The sequence below is a fragment of the Colossoma macropomum genome, unplaced genomic scaffold, assembly GCF_904425465.1.
Source record: "Colossoma macropomum unplaced genomic scaffold, Colossoma_macropomum, whole genome shotgun sequence".
Lineage (NCBI taxonomy): Eukaryota > Metazoa > Chordata > Actinopteri > Characiformes > Serrasalmidae > Colossoma > Colossoma macropomum.
Window position 1 is genome coordinate 25,176,446 of NW_023494799.1, and position 13,951 is coordinate 25,190,396.

General features: G+C 39.8%; 1 protein-coding gene across 4 annotated transcripts in view; it reads left to right on the plus strand.

Moving 5' to 3' along the window:
• Positions 1-13,951, plus strand: part of furina (furin (paired basic amino acid cleaving enzyme) a) — a 124,861-nt gene that overhangs the window by 43,328 nt on the left and 67,582 nt on the right. For all 4 annotated transcript variants that reach the window (XR_005008104.1, XM_036585912.1, XM_036585914.1 and 1 more), the window contains one exon: positions 10,800-10,898. Coding sequence is in view for 3 of the 4 variants with exons in the window: in XM_036585912.1 (XP_036441805.1) it covers positions 10,800-10,898 (99 nt within the window). In the remaining variant the exon portion in view is untranslated. The remainder of the gene's footprint in view (positions 1-10,799; positions 10,899-13,951) is intronic.

Genomic DNA, 13,951 nt, shown 5'->3' on the forward strand with positions numbered 1-13,951 from the left:
TATGACGGGCGTTATAGATAAGACTTCAAGCCCATCAGTTTTTCAGGATGCAGATTGTAGTAATCGAATATGCATGCTATCTTTTTTCTTTTCTCATTTCACCTCCCATAGAACTGTCACCGAACCTTTAATTCATCCGCTGTGTGACTTTACTTAAATCGACTTGTGGACTCACTTCACAGGACTTTCTGTGCTAAAAGACTCATAACTTTTTATATACTGATGCGCTCCATAAACCTGACTGGCCCAAACATGAGGCAGCCAGCAGAGGATGGAGCTGCTGTGCTTTGCCTGAGCGGCGCTGGCTATAAAGCACAGTGACCTGTATGAGTTTTCTCCTTGCCCTATCCCTAGGGAAGGCAGCGTGCAGCTGGCACGTTCTCTGTGGACCTCCTCATAAATTTGCGCAGAGTCTTCTGGGGGTTCATTTGCAGGAGGAGAAATGCTAATGGACCTGCATTTCAGAAAAATGTGCTTTTACAAAGTCATTAAGTGTTCCTGGGGTTAACGTGGCATAGGGCCATTCCAGGCACAGCTGCTGTATTGAGAAATGGTCCTAATTGGTCATTGTTCATGCATACCTGGACTCTACTGTGCTGCATATTATCTGTTAAGTACAGCTTGAGAGGCTGGTGGTTTCAAGGACCTCCTGTGGTGTGGAATACATGCGGATTAATCTTGAATTCTACGAGATGGAAGAACTTCTCTCTCAGATGTGCTGAACCATTACCTAGAATTGAAACTCTGGTTTTTAATGTGAGCTTCTGAGTATGTTTGAGACACCATTCATTCTGGCAGTTAATTTTATTGTTGTCATACAGGGCTGCAATCAGAGATGGGAACTTGAGTTAGCAGTCTGACTCAAGTTGCACGTTGACCTGACTCATGACTTCACTCTGACTCGCCCTTTAATGACTCGTAATTCATCTTCAGCCTGGAAAAAAAACTGATCAAATTAAGAACCACCAACCTTAATGCAGTGAATTCCTGCAGTACCCTACGTCAGGTTTGATATGGATCAAATATAGAAAGCCTTTAGTCTAAGAGGCAGAATGAAGCACTACGCGATGCCATCTCGTAATTGTGTGCTAGCATGCAGCTTGGATAGCTTGTATTCCAGTTGGCACAATAGCTAATTTAGCTGAAGTTGGCAGCTAATCTAGCTGTAATTTAAGCAAGTTACAGAATGTTTCTTTAATATTTACTGAAACTTCAGCTGGATTACCTATTACTCTAGCTAGCATAGATGCTATTCACACTACAGACTAACACAACCGTTTCACGTAGTTTTACCTTTTCCCTTTAAATACTATACTTAGTGCGCATAACTAATAGCTGCTTAGTAGCTCCTGAAGCCACTGAAATACAGTTTCAATACTGTTATTGATGTGATTAGGATTTTTTCATGTAAATTTTAATTCTTGGCATTGAAATGTTCATGAACTAATTTTACTTAATTTTTTTGAATATATCTGCATGCATCACATCTCTGTATGGGCTCGGACATGCATGTAGTTTGCCTTTGACTGCTTTTGGTTGATGGCATCTACATCTGGGGATGCTAACGCAATAAAACCTTTGTGTGTGCTATTTGGGGGTAAAAATGCTAGTGAATGAGTCTATGAAGCTGTCCAGTTATTGTGCTATTTACAACTGCAAAACATGAGCTAATCGTGTTCTTTATCGCCCCCACATGCTTTCAAAGAGCATTCCATTTGGTAGATTGCGAGCATTTAGTGCTTTAAACTCTACATTAACATGGTTATTTAAATGATTTTACTGTTTTTAAACTTTTATCTATTAAATTTGAACAAATAATCATCAGGCCTTTTTTGCAGAACTCGTGTTTTACCTTGTGTTTTAGACTTGTATTTCAGCCTCAGACTGACGGCTCAAAATGAAACATTTGTAGACAGTAAAAGAACGAGAGAACTGTAATGATGATGACAAGGTGGAGGATAGCAAAAGAATGATGAAGGTGAGGTTGGATAACCGATACAATTCACAGAGAGGAAGAGAAGACGGATGACTGGAAAGAGTGAAGGAGGGAAAGAGGAAGGCAATCCTGGCTGAGAGAAAAATCCCGGATGACCATCTGCTGCTTTCCACAGCTTTTGGCTGCAGATTTGGACCTCTGGTATTAAAGGAAACTGCTAGTTATCTGTTGTTTGCCAGTGTGGCTTCCGCCTGCCACCTCAGCCTCATATTGCAGCTGAGGTGGGGTGTGGTTCCTAAAAGACTTTATTTATACTTGTTTTCCAATGGGAAGTATGCAGAATGAATGATTTGAATGTGATTTATGTAGGTGTTGATATTGTGCTACTTTGAATGTGAAGACAGTTACAGTCTATCACAGTTGTTTTACATATCAAGTCTCAGGCGACCCTCATGACCTTTAAAGAGATGATAGTTTGGTTAATATCTGAGCTATTCATCTGTTTGTTGCATGACCTTTTTCATGCCACAGCCGTATCAATGACCATCTTCCGCTTCGCCTCACTGGGAGAGCGACGGTGGAAAATTAAGATAACAAGTATCAGTACTGAAAAAACAGGAATGTGCTCATAAACCCAAAATAATTGATTTTGATTCATATGTAGAAGTAATGTCACAGTGACTAACACACTGCACCAAACAAGAGGCTGGATTGGTGTCACTGTTCAGACACAAACAGCGCTTTTATTTCAGTAATGTACTTCAGCACGACTACAGTCACCTAACTTTTTATTTTGCTATGGATAAGAACGTCTGCTCAAAGTGTAGTTAATGTGATGTTTACAGACATATGCAGTATTGTGCAAAACACACATTGTTTAAAACCTTTTCTCAGCAGTATGTTTTTACTTGTAAAAAAAAAGAGAGAATCATATCGTAATAAATAGAAGTGTAGTAAAAAAATACAATTCTTAGTTAGAAAAAAGCAGTGGATATCTCATGAGCTAGTTGGAAGAACAAAGTTAGGGTCCAGATTTCTCCTAGAAGCCCTCAGTCATCACATGGCTTTGTTAAATTTCATCTACAGCACTTATGCTGTAACATAATAAAGCATTTTTAACCAACCCGGGTATTGGATTGTAACTACATATAATGCTGGGTGAAAACACAAACAAACAAACAAAGAATTTGGGCATACAAAAGCACTTCTTATTGTTTTAATGCTGTTTGCATTTATTGCAATATTAGTGTTTTTCTGAGCAATCATGTTCTTACTGCCCAGTTAAATAGCTTTTAAAATATAATATTCTCAGGTGCCTAAAACCTTTGCACAGTACTGTATGTCTGTAATATAGTACAGAGTCCATTTACATTCTCTGCTGAAAGCCTGAAATGCAAAACTTAACACTGTAAGTTCAGATTGTGTTCAGGTTTTCTTATAGTAACACTTCAAAAATGATTATATATTAATACTAGCATATATTAAATATATATAATAATAGCATGTATTATAAACAGTTATCTGAATTGTCATTATTTATGGCTGCCTTTATTTATGGATAAAAATGGAGCAAGATCATATTATTGTGCTCTGGAGCATGATTTGTGTCAGAGTTAAATGCTATGTGACATCATTGGCTGATCACTGTAGTCAACAAGCACAGAGTGCAGATAGATTATAAAACTCCAACAAATAAAGTAAAAAACGATACTTTAATGTCTGTTACCAAAAAACATAATTGGTAGCTCAATGCTAACACTACCTAGGAATTAGCATTGATGGGCTAATTGGAAATTAGCATCTGGCTAGTTACAGAAATTTGATGAACAAATGCTACTTGTAAAACAACTGCAAAGAAGTTTCACAATAAATCACGGATGTGAAAGGTTGGCGCGTTCATGGCTTCATGATTTGTGTATTTTACAGGCATTAAGTTTTGAGTTTATGCACACAAGCAAATCGTCCCTGAAGTGTCCCAAGGAAAACAGTAAACCACTTCATTTCAAACTGTACAGCACACTGGAAATATGTTGATTCTCCTTGGCACGACAATAGTACCGCGGTCATACAGTGACGTCACCTGCGACAGACAAACATCATGAGCCGTCTGTGGTCAGGAGTCTGGGAGAAACTTTAAACTTGCTCTAAACACAAATATCGCAAATGAATAGCATGTGAGTTCTCCCTCACTGCTCACTTTGATGTGGTCTTTTCTTTTTGTTCTTTTATTGTACAAAGATGAACTTGAAATTGATTTGACTAGAAAATAAACAAACACAGAGTTATTTTAAAACGTGCGTGGCTTTGCATCTCAATGATGTTGATGGATAGCCCCTCCGCTTCTGTAATTGCCCCTAGAGACTGTCTCAAATTTAGCTCGCTCTGCGCTGACTGTGGAAACATTAAGCGTTCTTTTTCCTTTGTTTTGCTTGGTTTTTCTCCACTCACTCTCGCTTATCTGCTTTGGCTTCCATTGGATCTGTCTACTAGTTAAACTTTAGCAAAAGAACATGTGCTCTTTAAGATTGCAGAGCAGATAGTTAGGACGTCTAATGGTAGATGTTGAGGCTGGGCGTAGGCTAATTGTAGATAATAGCACTAATTTGTGTGGGAATCGCAGGGCCAGATGAGCTCCTGTTCAGAGCTCTAGTGCTATTTGGACCTCCTTTCTGACCCAAGAGGATGAGTCAAAGGTACGTAGGGAGGTAATTAGGCTGCCGTCTCATTTCTCCCGACACGGCTCTGCTTTTAGATGTCAACAGAGGGTAGCGTTGACAGGCTAGCATTACTGCCGCAGTGCCTCGGCTATCTCCTTAAGGCCAATTTGCAAAACTTTTTGGCCATAAATATCTGGCTTCACAACATTCTCCACATTCCTTTTAGTTGCATTGCAAGTCTCCAGGCGGAGCACTCCCTCCCTCTTTGCCGTTTGGTTACAGCTGCGTTAGGTTGATGAGGATAGCAGTCCTGAACATACAACATGAGTAATGTATTCTGCAAAGTCATTCTCATAATGTTTTGCAGGTCTGTTTCCAGACTTTTGTCCAAAGTGGTGAATCTCAGAATCTGAAGTTAAAGCCCCAGTGAGCCCTGTTTAGGTTAATATTGCTCTGATGGGAGCACAGAATTCATATACAGATTATGTTGTGTAAATGACTTTCTAATATCTGCGAAACAACTGACGTATTTTGCCAAAATTCTTCGCTTTTGGTATAAAAGAAGGGGAACAAATTATGTTCTGTAATTTCTTTGTGTTCTGCAAAAGCCTAAATAAGGCTTAGCTATGGAGCCCCGCTGGTGACATCCTGTATAAATACAAATGCGTAGCCACGACTTAGTAATGCTTGGGAACAAGATAATCAAATTGTGGCCACGACTTAGTAAAGAGTGGGAGTGAGATCCTAATGCGTGGCCCGACTTAGTAAGGCATGATCTTGTTCCCACACCTTACTAAGTTGTGGCCATGACTAATTATCTCATTCCCATGCATTACTAAGTCGTGGCCATACATTAGGATCTTGTTTCCACGCATGTTAAGCAAGTTATTCATTTTTCAGCATCAGGAAAAAAGGAGAAAACGTGTAATGCAGAATTTCAAAGGAGCCTTAACAACTAAATATCATATAAAATGTTTTAGTATTTAACACCCTTTGCCTTCATTACAGCTTCACTTCTTTTCAGGAGGCTTGCTTTCAGTTTTTCAAAAAGCTCTGCAGGGATGTTTTTCTACACCACCAAAGTTCAGTCTTCAAAGTTGGTTGCATTTTCTGTTTCTCACAATCCAAGAAATGTCCTGAGAACAACTTTCCAGTGTCCACCAAATAACCAATGTGTCTAATGCAAATCTTGTCTTTGATGTAAACTGAGCGGTCCTAATCTTGGGTAGCGCATATGTAAACTCCACACCAATCGCAAGGCTGATCTGGGTTGTCCCACCCACACATCCTTAACAAAACTGTGTTACACTTCATTCCTTGTGTTTGAGTCAGAATTCCACCAAGTGAAAGCTAGCCTAGCATCAATTGTCCGTTTATTAATTCAACTGGCCACGCCACCATTCTCTGAACACACGTCGAGCGGTAAAGTGGATGACAACCTTCAAGATGCTGCTGTTCAAAAGCCGGATAGTATTTTTGTCATGGACACAGCGGGGAGACAGTCTTCAACATGACCTGCACGTTATGTATTGCCTGTTTCACTCATTTCTCTCTGCGCGTGCTGATGTTTAGTTCTGCTTCATTGACGTAGCAGGCTGGGAGCTGCGAACTGAGGGTTGTCAATCAGACACGCTCATCAGAATATTAGGCCACGCCCATACATTTCTCAGGTCTGATAAGCGATTTCAATTTTCTTAAATTTCATTCTTGTCCTTTTAAACTTTGCTGGTTGTTTATTACATCACTCAAGTTCAGTATCATACATTTTTAATTCATTTTTTATATCCAAAGAAATCCTACACCAAGCTTTCTTGTCATGTTTTGAGGCAGACATGCAGTTGACATATGCATCGCCTCCCGGATGTCTTGAAGCGGTCGAGCGTGTTGATATGATGGTGGTCCGATTTGACATGATTTCCATATCTCCATCTGTGCTCGCTGTGGCTCGGAGCTCCGTGGTCCGGCCAAGATTGATGCTCTTCCTTTTAAGACTCTTATCTTGTCTCGCCCGCAGTGTGCCTGCTCTCGGCTCCATGCTCCCTTCTCCATGCTTTGTGTGGAACAATGGTCTCTGAGGAGCTGCTCAAACTTTCATCTGGCATGTCAGCATTTCTTCCATTTTTATTCGCCTTTTTTGTACCCTTCCTGTTTCATTATCTTAAACTGCGATCATTTCTGTACCTTTTATTGTTTTCTTTTTTTTTCCTCACTCTTAGGCTTTTTTTTTCTTTTCTTCCCCTCTCTCTCCCCCTCTCTCTCTTTCTCACTCTCTCTCCTGTGATCCTTCTTCCCTTGCAGAGTCGCCTCATTGTCTCACAGTGGTGAATCTATTTTCTCAAGGGTTACTGCCTCTCCTCTCCACACTGGTTTTGTTTGGGTGAGGGTATTTGTGTCGACGTGTTGTAATCCTGCCTGTTTACTGGAGATTAAATAGGAGAGGAGGGGAAGAGATCCAGGCGTAAAATCCCTCCCATTTCAATGGAATCCTTTTGCTTTCTACCCCGCTAGCAAAACACCATTATATCTCTGTTTAATCAGAGCCAAAAATATAGGGATCACATTACATGTTCTGTAATTCATCTTTTCGTATTGCGCAAAAACCTACGTAAGTGGCTTAGCTTAGAGTCACAGACTTTAACCTGTTTAAATCTGATTTACAATACTGTGGAAAAGTCAGTGCCTACCCTTCATTTATCAGGAAAAAGGGAGAAAACGTGCATTCAGTAAAACACCACTCAGGCCTCAACAACTACATATGAGTGCCCGCCCTTTGCCTTATTGCTTCGATTTTTTTATTTTTTTTCAGGAGACTCATTCTCTGTTTTCCAAAGAAATCTTCAGGTTCAGTCTTAGAAGTTGGTTGATCATTTTCTGAAGTAATCCTAAACACATTCAGTGATGTTGAGGTCTGGACTCTGGGGTGGTCAGTCTATTGTTCAGCTTCTTTGTTTGATGTGTCTGTCTCCTTTTCTCAGTGAGGTCTTCTTGACAGCTACACATCCTTTCAGACCCATAGTGCTTAGTCATGTTCTCACAGTGGAAGGATGGACAGAAACCCCTGCGGATGTTTTCAGATCTGAAGCAGCTTGATTGTCTTTGTAGTTTTGAGTGAATTTCAAACTACAGCTGTCATGAATAATTTTAAAACTTACCTTTTAAAGGTCCTTTTCATCGTTTTTCAACACAGCTGGTTGATGGCCTTGCCATTTTCTTTTTTTTTTGCCACATTATTATTGACTTTCAGCCACGTTCTTTTCATTTTAGATTTACAATCTAATTTGTTCTCCTTCCATTAGAACTGACAGTGATATATTCAGCTGCTCAGCAGCTAATGAAACCATGAGTTTGTCATTCAGGGCCCATTAGAACTTTTTATTGCAGTGTTGCTGAGGGTTTTAGGCTGGAGTTTTAGACCATGTTCTTGCCTTACAGCCATTTTATTACAGTTAGATGCCTTTTGGCCTCTCAAGCCCACATCAGGAGCTTAGCAGAGCATGAACCGCTGCTTACGTCTGACATCTCGCCTTCATCAGAAGGGGGAATCGATCTGCTCTGCTGCCGCTCTGAAGGCAGGGCTTCTGGACAGTCCTGTCGCGTCTGCGTGTGGTTGAGCAGTTACCTGAAAAAAACAGGTCTATCAGGTGTGTTTGTTCATCATAGGCTCCATGCTTTGTCTGTAAGTGAGACCATAAGAGTAGAATAGGCAACATGAGGATACGCTAGAACATGTATCTTAGTGATGCACCGGAACTTCTTGGCCCGAATAAAAATTCAGGACGCGTTGGGCTGAAAAGCTGACAATAAACAGTTTACTTAAAAGAAATGTACTAAAATGATTAGTGTGGCTGCAGTATGTGTATCAAAATCCAACGTCCTCGACAACAGAGGACGGTTGGTCTGTTTTTTTGCAATTCTTTGCACTTTGCGCTGCGTTTCGAGATCTTTCATCTTTTCAAAAACTGTGACTAGAGATGGTGTCAGGATGCTCATGGGGACTTTCCTTTCTGCTTCAGTTGTTTTGCTGTATTCTGCATATTGAGCGGGATGTTTTCAAGTGGTATCAAACCTGCAATGCAGAAGTTCTTGGTTGTTCTGCCTCTTGATAACATCAGTGAACAGAGATTGTAAATCACTTACTAATGTTTTTCATAGTTCTTTGCAGTCAGCTTTTTCTGCGATGATCCACTGCCGCTCAAGCTGTTTGAAGAAAGTATAGGAAACAGTGTTATTAATCACTTTTGCTCATTTTCATTACCATGAAAACTTTGTAAAAGCTTCAGTTTTGATACGTTGATTTAATGCCTATTTATTGTTCGTTGAATTTTTAATCGGTCAAAATGTTTGGCCTTTTTTCTCTTCGGGTGACAAAATGAAAGCATGGTCTTTAACCATTTTCGGCTGTAAGTTTTAAAAGACTGAAATTTTGATGAATCCATAATGTATCTTAAACACAGATTTAGATCATTTATAGACCATCTGTAAACAACCACCAGTGTGGAGTGTCCTAATTAAAGTGGCTAATTAAAAGTCAGCCTGTTATGCCATTCTTACTTTAGGAGATTGATTTGTTCTTTCTTAAGTAGTATGTTTTTGCATGTTTTGAATTAAAAAAAAAGTTTTAATAGCTCTTGTTCTTCATAAACCTCATGTATGGTCTTTCATGTTATGTATAGTTAAAATGGCTTAAGTATGGTAAGCATGCATATGTGCCAACACTTAGGTGTACCCAGAGATGGAAAATACTTGAGAAATCTGTATTTAAGTAACATTTTGGAATTTGTGTTTTACTTGAGTATTATTCAAATTGAGTACTTATACTTTCGCTCAGTTACATTTCTAAGAAGGGACTCCTTACATTTTCATTTAGACCTCCTAAATACTTATTACAAACCTGAAAGGTCAGGGAGAATTTCTTTTTTTCTTCTTGTGAATCAGTTGAGTTCCTGTGCATTTAAATTTATTGCCTTTTATTAAAACATTTAACCGAAGTCAAATCAGTATATAATAAAACTGCCCACAGCTATGCTAATTGGACTTTGGGTGAGGACCAGGACAGCCGGTTAGTCACTGCACTGCATCATGCACCAAACAAAGAGAACTTTTAATTTGTCTGTAAAAACATTTACTTTTTTACTTTTATTGGCTTGAGCTATTTTAAATGTAAAAATTCTTTTACTTTCTCAGATAATAGATTTCTGGTTCTGTATAGAGGTGGGCAAAATGATATTTTATCGTTACCAAAACAAATTTCATGAAGATGAGCCATACACATTTCTGAGCATATGATCAGTATCGTCCATTAAAGAACACTGACCAACCGCATGTTTTGTTACAGAGAGAGAACAATTAGGCCTATTTAATTATATTTAGTACAGTACATTATGTGAAAAGTTAAATAAAAAAAAAATTATTGTGCCTAGAGTGTTTGATGGATGTTTTTAAATGTGCCACTATTAGTGCAATGTGTCTGGGTCAAAATATGATTCGAACTGTGTATCGTGACATGATATTTTTACCGTAATGGTCGACACTAGTTTCATACTTGGCCCCGTGTAACCCAGAAGGATAAGTGGCTTAGATAACGTGTGGGTGTGGGTCTGGGTGTCGACACGGTACTCTTACTTTTGCTTTCAGGTATAATTTCTTTGTATTTTCCCACGCTGGTTGTAGCAACAGTTGGACTGCTTTCAAATTACCTGTGAAGAGTTTCTTAGTCCCCACTGACTGTTTCCATTAAGGATGCCTGAAATTGGTAGCCTCATTAAGTGTGGTGGACTCACTGCACATCTGATATTCTCTCTGATTTTTTTCCTTTATGATGGAGAGTAGATTGCTCCTGACATTCATCCTTACTCATTTGATCTTCTCTCTGATTTCTATATCAGTCTTAGCTTGTTTTACTTGTGACTCATGCTGACGTTTTCTTGCTCATTGCACATCTGGCAGTGATGTATCGCCTAAAGTATCCTTCTTTTCTGAGATGCAAGTTAACAAGAAATCTAGAGTCATGCAGGAAGGCCATGCTATGTTCCTGTTGCTGGAAGGATGTGGTTTTATGTGCTATCTGTGCGCATTGGCTGTGTTCTAAGAAAATGCTCCTTATTTCCTTATTTACTCCATTTCAAAAAAACTGGTCTTTTACCAGAAGGGATGCGCTCTAATAGTGTAAATGTTTTTTCTCTCTCTTTCTCTGGGTGTTTTGGCAGGTATTTGGAGATTACTATCATTTCCGGCACCGCAGGGTGGTGAAGAGGTCTTTATCGGAACACAGAGGAACACACATTCGCCTTCACAGAGAACCCCAGGTATGTGTGAAATGTTCCACACAGCTTGCAGACGTTATGACTCTCTTTGGACCCGTTCACTCAAAGGGAGCATTTAGCCCTCCAAAGTAATATCAAGAAAATTGATGTTGAAAGCATTCAGATCAGGCAACCTGGTTATGCTGACAGCAGTCATTTATATCTCTCACTGTGTTTGATCTGGACTAACAGATTTTGCCTGTGCAGGATAATTAGGATAAATTTAATAATGCCTCTGCTGCTCAAATCTATTCAGAGCAGGAGGGTGTTGAGGAAAATAAAACAAGTTTGCTTGCTAGGGATGCACAACCGGAATCTGCCATATTATTGCTAGTGAGATTGTTTACAGTATACTTTCATCCGACTGCCTCCCGTTGCCATTGTTAATTGATAATACTGTAACGCGAGAGTGTGAGTGAGAGTGAGAAAGTGCCAGGAATACTGACTGAGAGGCTTATTTCTGTTAAATAGCTAATCGCTTCTTACTTTGTGTAGCACATTTGATTTATGTTAATAAAATTATATTTAAATAGGCTGCTCATTTTGCGTGAAGTGGCATTTAAATGGCAGTTTGGTCCATTAAAGGGCAAATAGTGTTATTTATATTGCAGCTGTGCCTAATAGAAAGTACTGAAAGTACACTAATGTATTCTAACTGTTCATTTGACCCACACATTGGCCCTTATTTATCAAAGTTGACAAAAAAAAAATAGTGCGCAGGCTTGTCCACCTTTTAATGATGCACAAACTACTCTGCATCTGATTCGTGAAAGTTTTGTTCGACATGAAGATTTGAGTGCAAATGATGCATCAGCTTCAGGGCCAGTCTACCAGCACATCATTTACATAAGGCATACACTCATTTATGCAGATGTTTTGGTCTGTAGCCAATAAAACCACAGCATTCAGTGGCTCGCAGCAAATGGCTGTGCTCCCCCTACTGACCAAACTTTATAGTGTTAAAATTACGACTGGAAAGAATAAAATGTGGAAATGTTTTTAAAAGAAGGATCAATAATGTAATTGTGTGCTTTTCCTAAAATAACACAAATGCTGTTTTATTAGTGTATGATATGTTTCTGCACTAGCTGTGTTTTGTGTTGGTTGTTTTTTGGGCGGGGTCAGTAGTATAAATAAAAGCACAGTGTAAAATGCCTTTAAATGGAACATGTCATAGTTGTAGCATTTGTTTATGTCAATGTGCATGTAAAATAAACATCATCCTTTTGTACTAGATTGCCATGTGCACAAATTATTACTGTTATAATACTATTATATTTTTATTATTCTTTCTCGGTTTTACTGATGTTGAGCAGGCATTTTTGCAGGCTGTCAATCTATTATGCAAAATTTACACACTCCTCACAGATGTAAGATTCATTGTACAGATGCACTAAGATTAACATGATGAATTACAGAACTGTTGGTGAAATTTGCATGCATTAATTTTACAATCTGATTTGATCGTGTGCAACTTTGATGAATAAAGGTCAATGTGGACTTTGGGTTAAAATCACAAAAAAAGGCCATCGGCCAATTTGGCTGTAAAGAAATCGGCCATAAAAGTGCACCATGATTGATGCATCCCTGTTACTTTTGTTTCTAGGCCCAGTCTGATCTGTGGTGATAGTATTCGGTGATATTACCTTTGAAAATGTATATCTTTTGTTCAAAGTTTGTTCAAAATCTGTTTTGTGGAGCCACTTCACTACTAATGGGAATACAGAATGAGGCTCAGGAGACAAGAACCAGTGTGGAGCATCAATAAATCTTTGATCTTGTTAGTTTTAACACACCTCTTTCAGCAGCTTACTTAAGCCCCCCCCCAGCCCACAGGACTGGAATTTTTTTTTTCCTACTTGGGGATTGATTTTTGTTATCTGTATAGTGATAAGCCTTGCTTGCTTGTTCTGCTGTCTGCTTCTCATGATGCTCTGATGCTGTCTTTTGAACTTGATTGAAATGTTTCTCTGTCGGCCCGTTCATCCTCGGCTCATATCACATAGCTGTCCTTCCTTTGATGCCGTCGTGTGTCATGTTCTTGTTGAAAGATCCCCAGAAACTCCGGTGTTGTCGTCCTCTCCTCCATCTACCCTCAGTCCTGTGTTCTCGAGCATTTTTTGAAGCTGTAAGACTGGCCTTTCTGCTTCTCTGAAGTCTGAAATGTGACCGTTTGAAGTCAAGGTGCCTTCAATGACTCGGCCTGACATCTGCAGCCATTCAGAACCGCCTGAATGTTCGTCACTCACTGGCCGCTCTGGTCCAGATGGTGTGATGTGAGGCGGCCTGAAACCTTAACCCTACACTTTCAGCGCCGGGGGCTAGAGGTCTCCTTAGTGGAAATCACTGACTGGATCAACATGGACTGTTACTCACCTTCTACAGCGGCCTGAAAGTCTGCCTCAACATGCCTGCGACCCCATGCTGGAATGGCCTGCAGGAGTAAGAGTGGCTTGCCCAGAGATGGAAAAACACTCCATTGTCCAGTGTGCAGAAGTGATGAGGTGTGTGAATAATGAGGCCACCAGGGATCCCGCCACAATGGCTACACACCGGGCTGGGTGTGCTCGTTTGTCTTTATAATGCGAGGGAATATGCTGGAGCCATAGTCAGATGGTGCTCGTGAGCTTGAGCAGACATTGATCCATACTTGAGGCTTGCAAATCCTGGTTCTCCCTTGGAAAGGGTTTTCCAGTCTCAGTCCTCAGGATCTGCTGTTCCTGCATGCAGGTCTGATTCACATGCTTAGATTCATCAGCTCAGTATCAAGTCTCTCATGAGTTCAATTGTGCTTTGGAACAAACTGTGCAAGGTATTGTGTCCATGGCACTGACTGGAAAACCACTTCCCCAAACCGTGACCAATGAGTCCCAGAACCTTGTAATAGGCAACGATGGGTCCACTTCAGCAATTGAAGATAGAGGCCGGATGATCTCAAGTGATGTTTTAACAGGGATGTAGCCTACAGCTTAAAGGGGACCAATGACAGTCAAATAGCCTTGATTTTCCAACCCTCTAAAAAACATTCAAAACAGAATTATGACATTTTGTGGTAT